Consider the following 23,007-nt stretch of genomic DNA (forward strand, 5'->3'; position numbering starts at 1 on the left):
TCACCACTTCTTGGCATTGAACTAAGTTTTTTAGCGTTTGTCCTCCACCTCTAGTTCAAAGCATTGAACATCATTAACCCTCTCTGCTCTGGATGCCTCAATAGAGCCAGAGACAGATGTAGAATCGCAAAACACGTGTGGCTCATCTACGAAAAGGAAAAAGGTATATTATCCCACAAACCACAATGCTATTTCCCCAGAAAGGAACTTGAGACATCATATGAAAAGCAGAATTTAATGACTATTGTTGGTGTAAAGCAAACTTTATTTTTACGTGCATTTTCATAACAAGCTGGTTTTGCATATTAAGTATCCAACTTTCCGAATGTCATCTACCCAGCTGACTGCAAGTGTTGCTTTGGGTCTGATAAATTTTTTCTCGGTTAAGAACCAAAAAAGGGCAACTATTTTTCCTGAACCGCTAGCAAAGACACCATACTGAAGAGAAAGTTTTGTAGTCACTGTTAGGAAGGCCTTACTGCAGGAATGGTCCTGCTGCATATGGTAGAAAATAAATTGTGAAAACATCTGCTTTAAATAGGCCTCCCTTTTGCCATTCACAAGAAAAAAAATCCCACCTCATATTGACAGCAAATCCTTAACATTCGGCATCCAGATGAAGAAATTTTTAAGACATGCACTTACAGTGATATAATTTAGACTTCAGCTAACTTTATAACAGCAAGAAGAGTTAAAAAAAATAATTTTCTGAATAGCTACTATGGGAGATGAAACAGTATAGGGAAAAATCAAAAGGCATGTAGAAAGTCTTAGAGAACGTGAAAGTCTGGGATAAACTTCTGCACGCATTCATTTTATGTTTAATATGCACTACAGAAAGACTTCTTAAAGGTGAAAGCTTATTTTCTTAGTTTTCACATTTAACTCTCAACCTATACGTATACAGAAGTAAAGCACATTCCTTAAATCAATTATGTACAGTAGATCACCCCACTGATTCCAATTTCTTTTGAAATGAAAAATAAAACAATACAAGAGACCATGTAAGAAAAACTTAAATTCTCTTGTAATCTATAACATAAAAATGTCGCTCTCAATCTAGAACCTTGACCAAAGCATACACACAACTTCTGAAAAAGCAGAGGTCAAATGTACACAACCTGCACAGTGAGTTCAATAACCACCATCCACAATATAATACTAATATTTATTCACGGTCCCTGGCACATCTCAAAGATTTAATTTTTGATGTTCCAAAGATAAAGGTGAGAGCAATAGGGAATACTGTGTATTGCAAGCTTATTTTTACATTTTGCTGAGAAAAGGACACTTACCAGAAAAGAATTCAACACCCCTCCTCTCACCCCATACGCTGACAAAGACAGAAGTCTTAGCAAAATCTTGGGCTCTAAAGCCATAAATGGCATACAGAAGATGAGTAATTATACTGGGAATAATACATTTTTAACAATAAAACTTAAGAATTAAATGGCACAAGGGAATTAACATGCAGCATGCTTAAAGCTAGCAGCCTGATGCATACTGAAATTGTGGTCAGCATGTTGTCAACATTGCCAATTTTCTGTGGTAGCCAAAAGAGAACTTGTTTAAAGAGAGGGATTAATGGGTAGGGGACCCAATAATGGATAATTACACAACTGTGATGGGTGCATTTCAGCCTCAACTCAAAGCTCTTAAATTACCATTCACCAAGTAACAGTAGGGTACAAAAAGGGGAAGATGATCCACTGTTCGTATTTCTGGTCTATCTTGCTGCTGGAAGGAGTCTCTTAGGTGGCCCTACAGCCTCACCCAATGTGAGGGTACGCATGGGGAAATACATGGCATTTACTGACATTTCAATTGAGATGGCACCAAGAAAGAGGACAAAAATCAGGATGGTCTTATCAGAAGACTGTCTCCCATAAAGGTGATGCTTCACAACTGTTGCATGCAAGCTTCTTGGCTACACAGGCTATTAATTTCTAATCGGCTTTGGCTCTCCTATCCAACTGTTCATTGCCTGCACCCACAACAAACTGTTTTACAATGGATCACAAACCTGGGGAATTCCCTTCTATGAACTGACAACATGCTAAGCATACTGGATTTATGACCATTCAGCTAGTACCAAAATACAAAGGAGAAGCAATCTTATCACCAAAGGTTTGATGCAGAATGCCCCTTCCGCATACTGCCCTGCTCCCTAACACTGACCGGGCCCACAGTCAGAGCAAAGAAGTCCAACTGTGCCAACATCAAGGACAAAACGAGCATCTCGCTCTTCCAGTGAACACCTCAGGATATTATGGTCAGCCAAAAATTACCTACCCCACCAAGGCCTCTAGAAATCATTACTTTTGTGTTGTTTTTTTTAAGGAATCAGAAGAGATCACTTTGATAACTTGAGGTCACTCTTGGACATGCCTATGGTCTCTTGCGTCACCCCAGGGACATCTTCCCTCCCCAGTGCCCCTCGTTTTATCCATCTCTGGCACTGATACAGCAACACTAAGGTCCTTTTGAAAAGTGCTTGAATATCTACAGACAGGAAGTACCATATAAAGAGCTACGTTTGTTTCAATTAGAACAGAACCAGCCAAAAAAAAGGTTGCAATTTGTCATACGAATATAGTTTTCACCCACCCACAGCCCCACACAAGACAGAAAGCAGTTGTCTACATGCCTCCAGTTTGCACATACAAGGCTACAACTAAGAAGGAATATTCTGGCCTCCCTTACGCTACAAAAATAAAATAGGCTGTCATTCCAGCTAGGAAACACAAATCGCTTGGTCCACTGGACTAGGAACAGGAATGAATAGCATACAGAAAGCAGACAGAAATACTCTAATGGAGCCTCTCTCACCTCTCTCTGTAGGGAATCATTTTTTGCAATGAGCCACAACAAAATTATACATTTTGGCCCGCTTTCAGCTCAAAGGTCATAGGAGTACAAAACTCTGCTTAGCAGGGTTATAAAAGCGGAAAGGGGCGGGTAACAATTTGCTTGAGTAAAAGACCGAGAACTACAGGATTACAAAAAAATACTAAAAAAAAAAAACAACACAAATTTCTGTAATCCAACAGTAAATAAAGCACACCAAAGGCATTGTTGGTGATGCTTGGTGGGTACCTGTTGGTGATGGTTGGCTTTTTTTTTTTTTTTCAAATAGCTCTTTGATTTTGGACTGCATCCATTTCCATTATCATGACTACACTTCATATAGTAATTAACTAGAAACCAGAGTGCACTTCTCTAGCCAAGTCTTTGCTTTGTAAATTTCATTGTACATCAACACCGTTAACCAGCCACCCATATTTCAAGCTGATATTTCTAAGTTCAGTGAAAATGTATGTCAGCAATGTTGCAGCTCAAGCAATTAAAGTGTCGAATGTTTGACTCCGTATGTCTCTGTGTGCCTGTGTACTTATTTCTGGGAACATTCATGTCAGATGGACTAGACGGTACTCACCACCAGTACCAGCATCAGTCCCAAGACCTACGGAAGCCAGCAGACCTTTCCCACTTTCCAGGGAAGATGCTGGATCAGGAACTTTGCACTTCAGAACTTTTTGGATTGACTGGACATTAGCTTTCAGGCATTTATTTTTTGAGAGCCAGGAGCTCCAGGGTCCATCCCTGCTACCACCAGTCCTCCACGCTGCCCCGTGCCATTCACATCTTTCCCAGTTGCCAGCTGGGATCAGATGGTAACAGGGCAAAACAACCTATATGCAACAGCAATGCCACTACAGCAACTCCTGCTATTAAAAATAGCAAGAAGGACCTTTCCCAACTAGCATCTCCCTACTCAATATAAAGAACACAACCTCAGCTTCTCCCCACCCCTTCCCAGTTCAGAGCAGAATGCTACAAAGCTGATCTATCCTCCAGTAGGTGAGAGGATATGGGAACACCCGACCCTGCCAACTAAAGGACAAATTAATGCTATTTTGGAGGAACAACACATAAAAGTATTGCTTTATGACTAACACACTTTTATTCGTGAAAGATTTCCCTTTAGAGGCCATCATTGAGCAATTCCCATTGCCTGCTCTAAATGTAAAAAGTACAGCAAATAAATAGTAATTTCTTCGTGAAGCTGACAAGCTCAGAGCTTTTCACTGTATCTCTGATAAATTGGTGACTGAAATGTGGTGTGGGTTTCAAAGAATCCTGCTCTGTCTCTCTGCAGAGCCCATCAGCAGAACAAATAAATTACCAGTGTTTGGATTCTCATTACCTCAAATTAGCCTCAGCCTAAAATGACAGGAGCAGAGCCAAGTTTTTTGTGGGTCCTTACACAACACCTGTTAGCACTCCATAAAAGACACAGAAAAGAGAGGGCAGGTTTCTCTCTTCTGTCTGCCAACAACAAAGCTTTCCTGTCAGACTATTGATACCTCTTCTGACAGCAACTTTCAGCCTGCACACCCCACACCACTTTTAATCCACAAACAATAAATCAAAGTTGCCTTGTTTGGAACTGTCCCCTAGGAGTGCAGTGACTGCATCAGGGAACTGGTGAGGCAGGGAGGGGGCAGGAACAACTGGTAATAGAAGGATGTCAGTACCCAGTAACACGTTCTATCACCTCACAAGAAACACACCCATTCAAAATCTAAGCTAAAGTAACAGGTTTATATGCAAGCCTAAAAAAGGTTAGGATAAAAAAAAAAAAGGCAATTTCAAAGGAGGACATTCTAGTTGTCAAAGGGAAAAGTGAGTTACAAAATTAAAGCATCCTGTTTGGTCATTAACTTAAATGGTCCCACTGGACACTTCAAGGCTGCAGGCATAGGATCAAGAATAGAGAAATGTTGGTGTACTTTCAGATGGGACCAACTAACCCACTCCAAAATGCACCCAAAACAAAACCACCTGTGAAGAGCCAGTGGGTGACTTACTGGGGCCATTACAACAACCACTTTCACCTCTCTTATGCTGCTCCCATTACAGCTTGGCACGCTTACAAGTCCCACCCACTTGCCTCTGAGTCCACTTGGAGCACGGAGTCGTTAATAACACATCTGCAGACTGACTAATACCATGGTTATGAGTTCTAGGCTATACCATGGAACAAAACATTAGAGAGTGAATCCAGCAGCTTTCCATGAAATCCTCCCCGAGGCCTGGTTACATTCCACATCCCGAACACTGGAAGGATTGGTGACAGTGTATGATTTTCCAGGAGCTGATTCTGATGACATACTTCCCAGGCATCCAGCTGGCTCCTTCATTCACACCTCTCTCCCTTCCTTCTGTCCTGTTACTGATGGCGAGAGGATTTTTACAACCTGCAGATGATGCCAATGAGCCTCTTCCTATCCAAATTAGGTGCAACACCAACAGGACACAAAAGTTCAAGCAAAAATCACCCAAGCAGAAGACTGATTTATGAAGTGTCTGAACAAGTACTGGCTTGCTAATATCGAAGACTTAAAAGGGGGAAAAATAGCAGGATTAAACTGCAGTTGTAAGGCTGACCATATGTATGGAACAGGCATCAGCCCAAACATAACAAGCCTACCCACAGCTGTGGTATACTTAATCAAGTCTTACAGACTAATTATTTTGCACATCTAACTCTGACACCTGTGAAAATTGTCTTATTTCAGCTGTGGGCAAAAGTATTTAAATAACTCTTTCAGTAATAATAATAATTTTCTTCAGTCTGAGATGTCCACAAGCTGATACTGCAGTACCCAGGCACTGCAGAGGGAATATTTGACTGAAGCTATATTAAAACTCTTACTCACAAGAGAATGCTCTTTCCCATTAATATCTAATTGCAGGCCCTTAGAAGCGAACATCTTTTGATTTCCATGAAAGAAAATAAGGGGACAGAAACATCAGAAACATTCTCCCTCAAAAAAATCTGCACTGTCTTCTCATTGAAATTTAATTCGCACCACTACATTCAAAGTTGGACTCGAAATCTAATTCTTGTATCATATTAGTCTTGAAAGTGATTCCATCAGTATGGGCATAATATTAACAGTATTGTCAGCTAAAAGCGCATAAAAAGCTGTTAAGATTTATTTTCCTCACCAGTAGACAGCCAGACTAACTACTGCTTTGCTTTGACTATGCTAACAGTAATAAAAATGTGTATATGTGTATATATATATATATATATAAAGGAAGTAAATTGTGCATGAAAACTGTACAAGTGAACACCACAGCATACAAATGAAAAAAATGCTATTTTTTGCAAGTCTGGGCCAGTTCCCATTGCTGCACGAAATATGAAATCTGAAAGGCACCTGAGAGCTTTTTTTGTTTTTTTAAGACTTTAAATGTGCTTTTAAGCACTTTCACACTATCACTCAAAATAATAACAAACCAAAACAGACCAAAAGACAGAGTTAACTCAATGCAAAGATTGTCCTCTCAGTGAGTATCTCACACAGTGCTACTGGTAGCAACAGAATGTTTATACAGCATAAGATAGATAAGGAGGCTTTTCACTTACACCTAGGACAAAAACAAAGAAGGCGGCAGCTCCCAGTAGAGCGAAGTTGCATTTTTGAGTATTCCCACCTAATGTAGACAGAAGGCTAGCCATAACAAGTTACAAGCCAACTATTTACCTACTTCTAGGAAACACTTGTAAATTTAAATTGTGTTTAAATGCCTAACTATACTTTCATTTCATCAAAAAGCTTCATCAGGACAATAAAGCTACCAGCTTGACCTACAGGGGCTGGTAGGTTAATCTATTCTGACCTTATCTTTATTCTGTCATGATACTGAAAGATTGCTTGAATACCTCACCGGCATTTAACAATGCCAACACAATCACACTTTTACTACAGCGCTTCTCCAAAGTGCAGAGCACTGTGTGGAGCAAGTGCGCTCTAACTAAAATTTTAAATCATCGGAGATGCTAAAATATTTCCAAAAACTAATTTTAAAATGAACCAAAATGAAGTGTTTCACCCACAGGTACAGAACTGAGGGAAGAAGCAAACAACCAAAAGCAGAAGAATTTTTTTTACCTTGTATTTACGTATCTCTATGACTTCTAGCATCTGACTGTCGAGTTTAGATAATATGCTCTTATTAACTGTCAATCACTTTTTTATTTATAGTATTTTCACTCAAATGGACGAAACTAGACAAAAAAAGCTACTACTTGATAAAATAACTGCCTTGTAACAATAGGTTTAATCATACAGACCTCGGCACTTCGTATTTTAATAACTATTGGCTTGTTTTCAAAACCCATTCCATGAAGGTGCTCAGCACTAAATATAGCAAAGCAGTCAGTTAAAATTAAGCACATAGTTAGGTCCACATAAGTCAGCAGCTGAATTCAATGACTGACACTCAATGACTGATTTAATCAATCAACTCTCATATATTTAAAGTTCACATAGCCAATGCTGAAAAGCCTTTCTGGAGAAAAATCTCCAGTGCTCAACACTTTATAGTGCACAAACCTACATAACCATTTCCCTCCCTTTAATAGTACAATAACTATCTGTGTGAAGAAACTCTGTAGACCCTGTAACAATGTGTTAGAAGGTAGTTTTGAGAACAGCAAGAGTTATAAAAACAGACTTTCAGTCCAGGATCTTTCATGCATCCAACATTCAACTTGAAAATTGGTCACTCTTCACGTGACCTACTGGGCAGTGAAACATTTTAAAAGGAAGAGAGTTGTATTTTCATTTGACACATCTGTTAGAGCACCTATTCTTCAGTTTCAACAACTACATTTTGATGTAACTTTCCACACCCTTAAATGGTTTGGCAACGCAAGCAGGTATTAAAAGGCACTAACAGCCATCAGGCACTTAAATGACATTTGGAAATGCCTTGAAAAATCTGTGACAATCATTTTAAATATGATCTCAGGAACAAAAGCTAATCTATTCCTAATTAGATTTAGGCAGATACTTAAAATAACAGTCAAGACTAAGTGCCCTCACCTTTTTCCAAAGGCAGTATCATTAAAGAGCAGGGAAGTAAACAAGAAGCCAACAACTACTGTACGCATTGCAGTGGAAATGAAGAACAAAAAGAGCTTTTCCTTTGTTTGCATAGGATGTCTTTACAAAATACTCATCACAGGACTGGAGTACCTCAAAAGTTCTTACCTTGAAAAGCTGTGATATGACCAACAATCATGTAATTCAGTTCAAAATTCATTGCCTGGATACTCTGATACCTCTCCCTTCGAACAGCTGCCTGGTAGCTTTCTTCCATTTTTTTGGTGCAGCATGTTGGCGCTCTGTGTTGACAGATCTGTAAATCTGACTCTATTATAAGAAGGGGAACAAAAAGAAACACAAGAATTAGAAAATATTTTGAGTTGCACCTTAAAAATAAATAATGCTTCTTAATGTCAATGTAACAACCACATTAAAAAAAAAAATGAAACACATTAAGCATAAAAACACTTAAATAGAACACAAGGACACAGGAGAATTACTGAAGATGCACAAAGGGGCAACATCTCCACTGTAAAACTCCTGCTAAAGGCAGACCTCTAACATCTGAGTGAAAAACATGCCTTTAGATTAGCATCCAATATGTACCTGTGCAGTGCCTCAAGAGACCACCTATTCACCTCCTACAGTAGTAGAAGCCTCTCAAAACCCTGTAAACTACTAAGCAGCTCAAAGAATAATGAAAACCAACAAAAAGTTTAAAAGCATTAGCACTTTCCAAAAGCTATGGCAACTTGGTGGCTTTTTTTTCTTTTCTCTCTAGATTTGACACTTTAGTTCCTGTCTAAATCAGATTTACAAAAAAGAAATAGTGAAAACAAAAGAAAAAAAAACCAAGCAGCAATAGTTGCCACAAAATTTAATTGATTTCTGTACCAGCCTGAATGCAGCTATGTAAGGCCAGCAGTAAGAAACTATCAAGCCACGTTTACAGAGACCCAGAGCTAGATACAGCCACCGGGAAGTCATGGACTGCTATTTCAACTTCTGAGCCTAAGTAGTACTGAAAGTCAACAGGTATTCTTCTAAAATGATCATCTCTAAACTTGGCCACGTACAGACAGACCTCTACCTACCTAACACTTACCTTAGAATTTCTGAAAGCAAGTTACAGTCTGCCTGTATTTAGCAAAGGCACTGAAGTTATTCCCTCTTGAAGTTACAGAAAGTTTAAAGTCTATTAGAAAAATTCTTATTTCTTTTGTGGAATATTTTGGTTCTAGTTTCTTTTTAATTATTTCATCTTTGTATGTGTTTCAGTAAGTTCAGTGCCCTTGATTAGGAAGCCTATGTTGCATGGGGTTGTGATGGACATTTCGGCTCCATTTGCCACACTCCACCGTATCTGCAGGTATCATCAAGTTCTGGAAAGGAGCTGCTACAAAATGTTGATAAACACAATCTCATGCTTCATGTAATATATGTTTTAAGTGGAAAAAAAAAGTGACAAGTTTAGAGAGAAAATCTAAAAACAGAGGTGTGGGAAAATAAAAAAAAAAAAAAAGAGCCAAAATAGCCACAACATATTGAAAAGAAGCTATTTTCAACATATTTCTCAGTAAACCAATGTAAGAACTCCCCAACAAGAGATGTCATGACAGTGTCACTCAGGTGCTCCCTTCCCCTCACCTCACACTGAAGATGGCGGCAGGCAGGTCAGGGGCCGTGGGGCCTGGCAAGCCTCAGCCACAGCAGCCTGCACCTCCACCGGCCCCTCTGCTGTCCCTTCACGGCTGCGGGGCAGGAATCGCCCTCTCCCGGAGGCCAGAGGCCCTGCCTCACCATCCAGAGAGCTCCCCTCCGATGGGGCCAGCGGCCACCTGAGCACCTGCTAGGCCCCGGCCCACCGCTCCCCAGGGGACCCCTGGCTTTAAGTCAATTGGACGCAAACAGCCCCGACTCTCCAAAATGATGCGTTCCTCTGTCAAATTTCACTCAGGACACCAGAGAACCGAGCCACAGGACATAAACATTAATGAGCAATTACACTGCATTAATCATCACCATCTGGCTGTGCAGGTTAATGCACAGTAAGATGGCGCATACAGCTGACAATGATGAAGAAATAAGTAGCAGGGTACACCAGACATACTGAAAAAGCCATAGAAAAGCATCCAAACAAGCACTGTTCAGGGCCAGCTCCAGACCAACAAATCAATAAATCTCACATGCCAAAAAAGTCAAAACACCGACCTGCTTGAAACGTCATATTTGACCCAAAAACATTGCTTCCAGTGTGTAACAACTCTTTGGAAAGTGCAGCTAATTCACATCAAAAATGTCAAAGCCAAGGTGAAATATTTCAATGAATCTAGATTCTGACTGCAGTTCACAAAATAAATTGTTACGGAAGACAATGCTGACTCAAGATACCATTTTGGAGGCGGATTTGTTTCAGTTTGTGATGCCAGTTTAGAAATAGGAGCAACGACCACCCGCGTTACCCTGAGGTCCCAGAAGGACGGGACCAACTCACGCCAGCAGAGGCTGGCAGACGGCTGAAAGCAGCAGCGGGAGGCCTGCGTGCTCGTCACCGGCTGGGCACGCTCTCCTGTGCCAGAGAAGCTGGCCCAGGTTGAAATTAGCTTCTTGGCCAGGCTAATTTTAACTTGGAGCAATTCCCTGATGTCGCTCACCCCATGAGCATATGTTTGTTCTGTCACAAGGAAGCAGGGGTCGGAAAAGGACCACTTTTCTGAGCTGGCAGCTCGGAGCACGTGCGAAATGGCAGTGCAGACTCCTGAGTGACTAAGCCAGTTTTACAGCACAGGGGTAAGAAAAGAAGGGTTGTGTTATTCGGCCTCTGCAATGCCAACCTGTTGTTCAGAACATTTCCCCTTGCACCAGTCCTCCCAGGTTTTGTTTGAAAGCCCCTTGCAAGGCTCAGACCTGCACCTAAATTATTTGAAGCACAGCTGTCATGTCTGCACCTAGCACTCCTCTTTGCAACAAGGCATCACAAGGATCGAAATCTCCAGAAAACTCCAGGAGTGCAGACATCTCAGCTGAAACCACACTCCTCAGATTCCCCACCCAATTATCTCCTTGGATGAACACTCCAGGAGCCTGAAGATTAGTTTTTGTTGGGCCAGAACCAAAGTGATGCAGAGAGCACTCAACTACGAACAGCAACACCAAACCCCTGACTGTTGAGGAGACTGATGCAGGACACAGACCATTAAAAGACTAGCAAAGAGCAAGCCCAAGTCCCTTGCAAGACTATCAGGTCAGTACTGTCTTGCACAGAGCTTGGCAGTTTCTCTTGCTTCAGTATTAGCCTCGGGGTATGACTTTTAACACTATTATAGAAACCTAATAAAAGTTTTCAGAACTACAAAAGCCTGGGTGCTGAGATTAAATTAGAGCTGATTATTTGTATCTAAGTCTTTAATAACACTGAAGGCAAAATGAATTTATCTTATCTCTCTTGTTAATGCAAAATATATTCTCCAACTGAAAAAAAAAAAAAAAAAGAGGGGAGGAAGACCATATGACTCAGTGGTGACCAAGGGGTATAATGCATGAACACTACTGCATGGGCACTGCAGATTGCCAATGGGGGGAAAACCTTAAGGGGAAACCCCTTCCTCAAGTTTAGGAGCAAAGCCATTCTGTACACCAGAAAAAAAGACAAAAAAAACATAATTCATAAATAAGAGGGTAAAAGACTTATCAACAGCATTATTTCAGCAACTGATCCTGACTATTTCTCTTTAGGAAGCATACCTGCTTTCTCCAAGTAGCTCCTTATTTCCTGTACCACCATAAAACAGTTTAGTTTGGAAGGAATCTCCACAGGTCATCTAGTTCAGCCCTCCCCTTAAAGCAAGTCAAACTACATCAGGGTTTCATCCAGCCAAGTTTCAAGCATCTGCAAGGATAGCTGATGGCACAACTTCTTTGGGCACTTGTTCCAATATTTGACCACCATCCTCATGGTAAAAAATAAATTAAAAAAATACATCTAATCAGAACTTCCCACGTTTCTACTTGCATCTATTGCTTCTCATCCTACCACTGTGTGCCTTCAAGGATCTGGTTCCAATTTCTCCATTTCCTTCCAATACAGAGTTGAAGACAACAGTAAGATCTCCCTTAACCTTCTGAATGCACCCAGCTCTCCCAGCATCTATTCCTATGACATGTGCTCCAGCCCCTGACCACGATACGATGGGAGCCCTCCACAAGACTTGCTCCACTACGCCAGCGTCCTTCTTGTACTGGGAGCCCAAAGCTGGACAGATTCAGTCTTAAGTGTCAAGAAACGGAAATTCCTGTCGCCAAGCTGCAAGCCATGCTCTTGGTAAAACAGCCCAGCATGCAGCTGGCTGCCTTGGCCGCACAGACACACTGCTACCTCCTGTTAACTTCTTGTCTGCTGGGACCCTTTTCTGCAGAGCTGCTTTTTAACCGGTCAGCTGCCACGGTTAAGCAAGGGATTACTTCATCCCCAGCTCCCGGAAGGAGGACTCACCAAGTAATTATGGTAAATCATTACGGCACAAAGAATCACACCTTTCTGTTCACCTGCAGTTTGAGACAGACAAAAAGACTTTTCACTCAAATATTTGTTCAAATTTTTACTGTAACTATTTCACTGGAACACATTCAGGGCACTGACAGGCATGGCAGAAACAATTTATGGGCTAATACAATATAGCACATGGCCAATTTGTCACATCGAATTCCCTGGCTTAAAGGAATAGAACCAGAGCAATCCCACCCTTCCTCAATAAAAGCACGAATGGCATCCTCAGCTTGCACTTGGAGGGGGTTCTACAGCACAAGTATCTATTCATCTGTGTTTCTACATCGCAGGATCTGGGAAACTGGAGTGATGATTGAAAAAAAAAAAAAACAGGATAAAGTATTTTGCTGCAATTAAAAAAAGTCACATTCAGAGCAAGAAAAATTATACTAGACTGGACCATTCCAGAAAGCAATGATTCCTACTCAAAACTCCTGAAACCTTAAAGCAAGTAATACATGCCAGAGGCATCATCTAACCACTACCTCTCTCTCACAGTTATAAAATGTTTAAGGTGCCAAATGCACATAAAACTACTGATCCCTACCTGGTGTCAATCAGGCCAGTTCTGCTGAAGTCAGCTGCAGAGTGTTTTGTTGTGTTGTTTGGTTACTTTTATTTTAAATCAGCAGAGTTTGGGGACTCCACTCTGAACTTTGGTACAAATGAAGTCAAACAGACCTTGGCCATTAAAGGTAGTTGAATTAGAATACTTGTAAGTTCCCAAAAGCAAAGAGAGGCCTGCTATTTAGGAATAAAATGCACTCCTCTCAAAAGCTAAATATATATTCGTTTCGTTAGCTCACCACGTAACTTAACAGTGCTTTGGACACACAGCAGAGATGTCAAATACCCTGCCCTGTCTTTAAAATGCTGCACACACTGTAAAAGCTATACTCTGAAACGAGAAAAACAGATCTTTCACACGCACTAACCACTGTACCTCCAGAATTTTGTCAGATGGGCTGATTTGTACAAGCTGAGCCTACAGCTTCCACGGCACAGAATACTCCTGAACAAGCACTATCAGAAGGCAAGTTCAGTGAGATCTGCCCTCTAATAGTTATTATTCCTTTATATTATCACAAACTTTTCAACAATATTTCCAAACAAAGCTCTTATCCAAAACCCAGGGTTTTAACGCTGTTACAAATGTCTTCGGAAACTCCAAGATTTATTTCGCCTCAGTAACACAGAAGGTGCCAGAAGTACCTTGCATTAAGTCTAGCCCAGCTGAACAGGAGCCAACACTTTGTCCTTCTTGAGACTCATCTGTCTGGTGCAGCTGCTGCCTCAGCTAGAGGAAAATTCGGCAATTAGAAGCAACTGATTTAGGGAAGGAAGCAAAAACAAATGGAAAAGGAAACAAATTCCAACCAGGGCTCCCCTTGCAGTTGCATGAGAAAAGCCCACGCTAGCACAGCCACACCAGGGAGGGGAAACACAGCCACTGTAGGCTGCCAGAAGTTTGTGAGTCCTGTCTTTATGGAGCTCATGTGCCACAGCAGCACTAAAGCCATCATTACCTACAGCTGCAAGGCCACTGTTGAGAAACACTCATCCACAAAAACACAAACCAACTTTACCTAGCAGCAAGCACAGCTCAATCCCACTGCAGCTTTAACATTTTCGCACTAGAAAGTCATTCAAAGTATATTAAGCTCACCAAGCATGATGGGTGAATAATACAATGGCTACTATTTGATTTACCAGTCTTCTAGATACCATAGTTATTATACCTCAAGTAACACGTGCCAGGAATTACCAGAAAAATCAACAAGCAGTGCAACAGACTGATGGGAGCACAGCATTACACACTGCTTCAAATGAGTGCAGTACATTAAATAGCAACTAACCCTATAAACCTGCTCCCGTGAGCAAGGGGTAACATCCAGGTAGGTTACAGGGAGAAGAGATTTTATTCCTCTAAATTAGCTTTAATAATAAGATTACGTAGATAAAGGATCCTTTGACATACTGTTTTAAAGCCAAAAAGCTGAAGAAATACCAAAGCAATATTGACCACAGAACCTGCATTTGTCCTTTCTCTGTTTATGCAGCATGACAGCCTACAAGCACAGCTTGGAAAATACAAATCACGAAAATTTCTTTTCTCCGATCCCTTGTTGTACATTAACAGAGATATTGTTTAACACGATCAGTGGACTTTACCTTCTTACTGCTATTCTAAGCTACAATGAAGCATCACTAACAGCCATGAGCAGATGTGCTACTGGAGCTGAAACAATCAAGCCTAAGAGATAAACACCTCCAGTTTTATCAAGTACCACTTAGATGATCTACTAATGTAACTATTAGCATATGTAGCTACTTCCTACTCCAGTCAAAAGAGCTTGCATAAGCTCAAGAGTTCTTTACTAGACACACACACACTAGAACATATTTATATATAAAAATAATAATAATACAGGAGGACCATTTTGATTGCACTGGAATTATGCCAGCAAATTCAAGGTGGGTGGGAAACCTTGAATGAGAAAGGAAGAGGAACAGCAAGAAGCACTAGATGTCATGACTCCAGTGAGCTGGCAGCATCAGCAAGTGCCAAAGCTTGCAGGACAGCTGGAGACCATCAAGCCCTGGCCCTGATCAACTTCCAAAGCAGGGACTCTTCAAAATTTGCAGGTCTTAAGGGCAGCATCTGCAGAATGCAATGTTGTTAGGCCTTGCTGCTGAGTTCTTTTTGTCTGTTTTTTTTCCCCCACTTCCTTGTTTGCCCCGTTTTCACTGCTCTTGTATTCTATTTTTTTGGCCTAGTTTCCAAATCATCTCTTGCCCTACACCCTAGATTACTGGATGCCTATACTCACTAGCTTTTGCACCTTGGCTGTATCGCATGGAACCTGCCTCATGCCGGGACCTGATGAGCAGAACATGTCTATGCACTAAACTGGATGTCTCTCCACTCACAGAAACCTCACCCAGTGAATAGCTGGAACAGGTCCTCCTCTTCCCACTTCTCATCCTTCTCAAACAAGGCCCTCTTCTACTGCTCTTCCCCAAAGCCTTCACTCAACTTCCCATCTGCCTGGGAACATCTTTATTTCTTCAACCACTTGCATACCTGTGGGTTGTTTCGGTGAAGCAGTGCAGCCAGGAGACATGCCCAGCTCCTAGGTCACAACTTCCCTGAAAACAAGGAGGAGCTGCTGCAGGTAGAGGCCTTCTCATGCCACTCATCCCCAGTTTTCCTTAGAAACTCTGGCTGCACCTGGAAGGCTGAAGGCAAACAGCCATTGAGGCTGTTGCTGCCGTTGTTGCTCGCCTCGTATTTGGTTCTCTGATGTGGTTCCCATGAGCGCTCACTGATCTGCCACAGCACCCTCACCCAAATTGTTTTTAACAGATGATTTGCATTAATGTAAGGGATGAGAGTCAGCTTGGGAAGTGTCAGGTGCTGAGAAGGGCAAGCACTACCTGCCTTGCCCATGGAAGAGCAGAGTACAGGGGTTACCACCTCCAAATCTTGTACTTCTACAGACTGACAATTAAGCAACTGCAGACAGACACACAAAGAACATTTTGAAACAGTCTAGGTTGATAGAGGTCAGTGGGTCTGTATCAAGGGGATTTATACATTATTTACTCTAATGCCAACTCCTTTTAACTTTCCTGGGACAACATATGTAATTGCAATGCAGAGGTTAGAGAAAAATTACAAGAACTTTCATATATTAAAAAACTTGCTATCACTCATCTTTCATTATATTTCATCACATTCATAGCAGAAAATCCCACACAATCTTTCACCATCAAGAGTCATAAACACACAAAGAATATTTTCTACTGGAGTCTAGTAAATCTTCCTGCCCTGTATCATCTAAAGACAACAATAAACAATTGAATTTTTTCTCTCCAGTGGGAAAGCATTTCACTGTCAGAGAACTCTGACTTGCAGTACTTCAAGGAGAGTGCCACAGAAACCACATGGTGGAAAGCCTGAACCGACACACAGATATGTGGCTCTCTGGAGATTATAGTGTTTACAACAAAACTGAAGTTGTTTTTAAATGAAAAATGTAGGTTTCTAGCCCTGTACAGCTATAAAGAAAGCTTCTGCATGCAAATCAATAAAAGGCTGTCTATCTAGTTCTAGAGGGAGATGAAATAAAATAGCTTTATGAAAGGTGGGAATTGCCTTATTTATCTCAACTTTGAAGCCTAACAATAATTCAGATGTTAACGCCAACAGTTTTTTACCAATGACAGATGACCTTTTTTGTAGGAACTGCTTCACCTGCTGTGGTAAGGATCCATATCAGGTGGCATAGCCCTGAACATTTAAAAAGTATTGATACATTCATGTTCAGTTGTATTTCTTATTGTTTTTCACCACAGCTGTCAACATAAAAATCTGTCAGAACATTAGACTGGAAGGGGAAACAAAAGCAAAGAAAAATCTAAAGGAATCAAGGACTAAAAGATCTTTGGACAATAGCCTCAGAAGGGGAAACTGGGACAAAGGACATCAGAGTAAATCCCTGATCCTGCCCTCCCCGCAGATTTGAATACTTCCATTTTTGCCATTTTCACTTGAAAACCATACATGAAGCCAAGTGCTCAGACAATATGTTCTCTTTCCTTTAAACATGTATCATTCTTCCTTGAAGTGTTTATTTTACAGCCCCAAACCCAAATGCTTTTGACCAGTTTGGCTATTTCTCATTCTGAAGTCAAGTGCCGAAGTTAACAGTTTCAAGGAGATTTACCGGACAGTTTCTATCAGCGTTTTACTAGTATTTGAACTAATTTATTTAGGATTCCAATCTCCTTTCCATTTTATTTCTTTACTTTTAGGAAAAAGGGGGGAAAAACTCTGAAAACTTGGAGAAAAGCACAATGAGCAACTTGACACTATTTACACAAAAGGAATAGCAATCATTTGCAAAGCTGAACCAAAACTAAGCAAAACTAAGCAGCTGATTACTAGCTAGACACCCCTCACTACAACCAATTCTTCAACTTCATCTCCCGTGACATGGTAATTAATTAAAGCAGGCAACAGCAAGGCTACAGTATCACAAAGCCTGTGCATTTTGTCCCCTTTCTTCAGTTCCTTATGCACGTAATTCCTGTGCTGTCAAGAGCAGTGATGCTGATATAAAACTAGAGTTTGTTATCATGAATTGTACCCACAGGCATTGGAAGGCAACCCAGCGCAGACAAAAGATAAAAGAGCTCAACATACATGACTGAATTTAGCTAGAGATGAATACTCATTCAGGGTGATCATTCAGAAGAAATAAAACTTGCATGTGCTGTCTCGGTGCTTTGGCCCCACACCCTTGTGCTGGGCTATTCCTCGGCATATCCGCACACCCCTAAGGACACAGCTAGTGGAACGGCACGGTTGATCCATGCTACACCATGTTGAAAAGTGCAGGACAATTGCACAGTACTTATGGGTAGAAAAACCCACCAGCTTGCAACTGCCATCACGCACCATGCCCCAGAAGTACCAGCTGACAGCCCCATGTGATGTACCAAAGACCAGTAGCCTGTTTCTGATGGTCTAAGCTGAACCTAGGATTTATGCTCAAATCCCTTGTTCCATGCTGGACTACATGAACCACATTTCCTAGAACCTGGAAAGTGGCTGAGCTCAGTGCACATGATGTGTCCCAACACCCCCTCCCAGACCCCATCACTATGATTACACATAAGCCTTGTACCTCGCTGGGACACCTTGCACCAAGATAACTGAGGCAGGATCCTTTGGAATGTGCTCCAAAAGCCTTCAAGCTGAGACCACAGACTGACTACTACTGAAAACCAGGCTGAACACCTTTGATGATGAGTTGCTAGGCTTGGCAATACTAAAATATATGTTGACCTTTGGCGAGTCCCTTAGAATCCAAGCTTTGTTTCTCACATGTAAAAGAGGATACTTACTTTTGTTTGTTCCCTTAGATTGCTAGTAACTCCTAGTGGATACTGCCTTTTGCTATGTGCATGTTCAGTGTCCTCTGAGAGCCTCTTTTGGATTTTGATCCTATGCACCTGTTACATAAATTAAGAAATCATGTTTCTTCCCTTTCAGCACTAAAATAAGGCACCACTCACTGTACACCAAACTGATTGCGTTTCCCTTCTTGCTTGCGTTCTTCCATTCGGAACTAATGGTGCTACTGATGCTTCAGAGCTAATCTTTCAGGATGGGCAGAGCAGTGCACCGTGCCGCAGAGCTATTCTAGGGCAGCTATACAAAGTGGCAGGCAGCGCTATGCCACTTGCACTCGATTTCCGTTTGGAAAGGCCAGAGGCAGGCGGTTAGAAAGGAAGCTGGGTTGAGGTGGCAGCCATCAGAGACACAGCGGCAGCCAAGCTGACACGAGCTGGCCCTATTCGATCCCTGCTACTCAGCTAATGTCTTGGCACCTGTGATAGCAACTCTCGAATGCACTTCCCAAATGTAAGCCAACAGCCCTGCCAACAAATGACATTGACACTTTTCATCACCGTCAGGGTTTACTTCCATCAGAGAAGGACACCAAGTGGGGCAGGTACACGAGCAGCAACGGGGGAGCTCCCAGAGGGTTGTAGATCACAGACAGGTACTGCCAAACCACAGCTGCTTTTTGGGGAAGGCAAACGTTTGTATTGCTTGACTTATCTAGGGCAACCCAGATTAAGAAGAGCAAATTTGATTACTGCAGCTCAAAACTGAACAGGCAATTCTTTAGCCAGATACAACTCTGAGCTACTCTGAATGGTAACAGTTTTTTTTCCAGACTTCAAAACTAAGATTAGGAGGCTCAGGTCAAGTCTTCTTAGACTAGAAATCTCTCAAAACAATGTTTTCATCTCACTTTGTTTTAGAATTCTACTCTGTTTTGGAAAGTGAGATTTTCTATGTACTTTTTGTTCTCCTGCCTTCAGGCTCATTACACCTCTCCTTTTAAACACCCATGTCAAATGAAGATAACTTACAAAGCACCTGCTACAGATTCTATACTGGTGAAAAACATTCATCTTGTGTGTTGCAAGGAGGGAATACTTCAATTGCCAACACAGGGCAGCCATACAAGATCCTGGGTGATCTTCTCCAAATACTAAGTTCCAAGCCCCTGTCCCATCTGACAACGTGGCTCAGGCCTCCCAGTTCCCACCTCTTGCGTTTCTGTAATGGAAGAAGAATAAGGCTCAAACACAAGACAGACAGGTTTGAGGTTTCATCCTCTGACAGACTTCCCGGTCAAGTAACTTGGAGTTCAGCCATGCACTATGTTTCAGACTGACATCCGTGTTTTGGAACAGCAGGACACAAGCCCTGATCTGGAAGAGGTGGAGGTGTCTTAATTCAGGCACAGTATAACATTCAGGCACAATATAACAGCTCAAGAATGAGCGCACCATAACAGTGACACACTGAACAACAGAGGGTTAAGGGCCGGAGCTACTCTTTACCTGGAAAACTAGAGATCCTCAGACTTATCCTGGAAACGCTATTTCTGCTCACCAGAGATCTAAAACTTTGGCCACCTTCCTCTGTTTTCAGTAGCATGACATCCATCTTCTTGCCTACAGATCTGCAATACAGTTAATTACTTCCAGCAAAACCCAGGGTGAATGTCGAGATTTTCAAGCTAGGTGCTCCCCTGCAGCCCTGACACATCCTCCTTTGTACAAGCCTCCCATCTCCAGGCATCTCCATGCTGCTGTGCTAAAGCCCTGCGCTTTTCCACTAACAGCCTTCCAAACCAACTGCTGTTGATTTTGATCACTTGAAAACTGTTTTCTCTGCATGCTCCCCTCTGTCATCACATTACAGATCTGTGAATTAGTCATTTTGCAAGAAAAGGGATTATTTTGCTTCAATGAGTGTGGAATTTCACATCCCCACATTGTGTCTGCCACACAATTCTTTCTTCACAATATTCTAAAATTAGGAAGAAACTTTTCTTTGGGCTCAGGCACCAAATCAAGTTATGATGCTTAATTGGTTACCATGTCTTGAATCAACATCATTCCAGGCTAAAGTAATGCACTTCATGTCAATTTGTTTTTAAAGCTCATTTGACTGCATGCATCAACGTTGCTGCGTGTACCCTAAACTTAGGTTGGGCAGACTTGACCCAAAAAAAAGCTTAATTCTGTATCAGTCACCAGCGCAAATGCAAAGAGCGCTGTTTCAGAGCAGAACAAACCTGAGCAGTTTTCATATATGTGAATGTTATAGCAAGGAAGAAGGTGTTAAGAACAAGATAAGAAGCAAAAGGCCTGCATTTTAGCGAAGGAGAGTCAGGTTTTGCATTAGGAAAAAGCAAAGCAGTAAGGTAATTAAACACTGGAATACACAGGTTAAGGAAGTTGTGATCTTCTATCACTGCTTTAAACACAGCTAATCCTGGCTGCAAATACCAGGAATGGGCCAGATGATCACTTCAGGTCCATTTCAGCACTATTTTCAATTATTCTATTCTTTCAGAAGCTCTCAACAGTGTATTTTCCTAATTACACCCAGTTTTCACCAGATTACCCTCCCTTTATTCACATTTCCTAGCAAAAGCACCCAGAGCAAGCTGCTGTGGATACTAGCTCCTTTGGCGCTCCCTTTCCATACCTTTTGTGAGGATTTGGCCCTTAAGATCTCTCAAGAGTAGAGCTTTAATTTCACAGCACGGATCTTGCTCATTTTACTCCATATTTACCGAGAACAAAAGGAAGACTATGCAAATGCCCTGCTACTTAGACCTGAACAAAGTGGAAGAAAACATGTAGATGTGAATGGGAGGCATAATGGTATGAAAAAACCTGCCCTTTTCAGAAGTAAAATGACTTTGTCAGGGTCCCTTTGCACTATGTGCATGGATGATTTGTGACAAAACAAAAAAGCGCTAGCCTAGCACGTCACCCATGTCAGAGATTAGAGCACTTCAAAACCCTTAGTAGTTCAAGCACTTTCTGGAACTTGAAAGGCTTTCTTAGGCGATGCTTAGCTTCTCTATGGTTTTTACATGACTTTGATGTGCACCTAAGAGTGAGGAATCTTAATCTGAAGGTTTTCTATGGAAAATACCCATTTTGTGTATACATCACAAAATCTTGTCACCCTGATTAACATGAGTCAAAAGTTGGGAAAACTTTGCACCTGATGTTAGAGATTCTGAGTCATTATCTTGATATCCAAATAAGACCCCTGAATTTCCAAGGACTGAGTTACTTTCAAAAGGCTTCTCTAGTAGCAGCACTGCAGTAATATTTCTAACTATTGACAGAACACAGACAGGTGGCAGCCAGTTCTACAAATGTCACCTTCTCCCACTCTCATTCCCTCCTTAAAGCTGAGATTTGAAGTTCCTTAAAGTGAAGGAACCTGTGGAAACAGCCAATTTCTCATGAGTTACAGAATCTCTTCTCTAGTGCAAACATGGATGTGTAAACATAAGTTTCATTCTCCCCCCCCTCACTATACACACTTAACCCCCAGTAGCATTAATGGGAATTATGCATGCATAACGAGCAGAGAATAGTCCCCTCGTGAATGGGGCCTTTGTTGGAACAATGAATACATTTAACCATTAACATCTAGGGATGTGCCGAACTATCCAATTTAACTAGCCACCAAACAAAGCTACCATGACCTATCTGATATTGTCAGATTCAGAACGTGGCTCTCTGAAATTTGTCTCTCATTTGTTTTTAAAGGACTTGACAGTGCTCTGCACAGCAGAACGGGGGCTCTGTCAGGACAAGCTCCTCGGGGAAGGATGGCTTTCCAGAGATGCTGTTGCACACACCGGCTGATGGAGAAAGCAAGTAATTAGCAAGCAAGACCAAAAATCTCTACATACCTATTTCAAATGCAGATATACGTTCACCATCAGTATTAATGGAAACATAGTAAGAACACAGAAAGGAAAAATATGTCACAGAATCACTTAAGCAGGCTACAAACTGTAGATCAAAAGATGGGAAAGGCTGATTAAAGACAACTTCTAGGGGGAAAAAATTGCTGTCTTCTACAGCTGTGAAGTTCCTGGGCAATTGCCTGGTTACACTCGGGGTTCTACTCCATGCTTTAGCTATCAAAATGCAAGACAGAACCTGAGGATATTATATGTATTAAAGGTATTTCCTGAGAATTTTGAGCCTACAAGGTAGGAAATACACTAAACGATATCATCTATGAGATTTAAAATTCCTTCATTATTTTAAGTGCTTTCTATATTCTTTGAATTAGTGCCTTGAAATTTCATAAGTAAAAACTTTATACATTAATCATGCATGTATAAGTACACTATGAATGTCATTAATAACCATCCTTTAAAACTGATGTACTGGAAAGAGTAAAATAGATGGATTTATTCTCGTAACAGCATATGCATAGTGCTTATCCATAATGAGAGAAAGTTGTTGTTACTCCACTATAAATCATTTGCTAAATACTGCAAAGGCATTTGGTGCTGTACAGACTTGGAGCCTCAAGGGAGGCCAAAATAGTCAAGCGCTCTCTAAAATTCATCTGTAAGATTACTAGGGCAAACCCTTGGCTTACCTATGCACTACCTTGTACAAAAGAGTCGACCTTCAATC

General features: G+C 41.3%; 1 protein-coding gene across 21 annotated transcripts in view; it reads right to left on the reverse strand.

Moving 5' to 3' along the window:
- LOC310904415 (glypican-5-like) overlaps positions 1 to 23,007 on the reverse strand; it is a 441,629-nt gene that overhangs the window by 346,943 nt on the left and 71,679 nt on the right. For 20 of the 21 annotated variants that reach the window (XR_014588310.1, XR_014588311.1, XR_014588312.1 and 17 more), the window contains one exon: positions 8,070 to 8,231. Coding sequence is in view for 13 of the 21 variants with exons in the window: in XM_083849130.1 (XP_083705256.1) it covers positions 8,070 to 8,231 (162 nt within the window). In the remaining 8 variants the exon portion in view is untranslated. Of the gene's footprint in view, positions 1 to 8,069; positions 8,232 to 15,535; positions 15,672 to 23,007 lie in introns of those variants that run through there. The other variant, XM_083849133.1, reaches the window with a different exon arrangement.

The sequence above is a fragment of the Anser anser genome (genome assembly GCF_964211835.1).
Source record: "Anser anser genome assembly, chromosome: 9".
NCBI lineage: Eukaryota > Metazoa > Chordata > Aves > Anseriformes > Anatidae > Anser > Anser anser.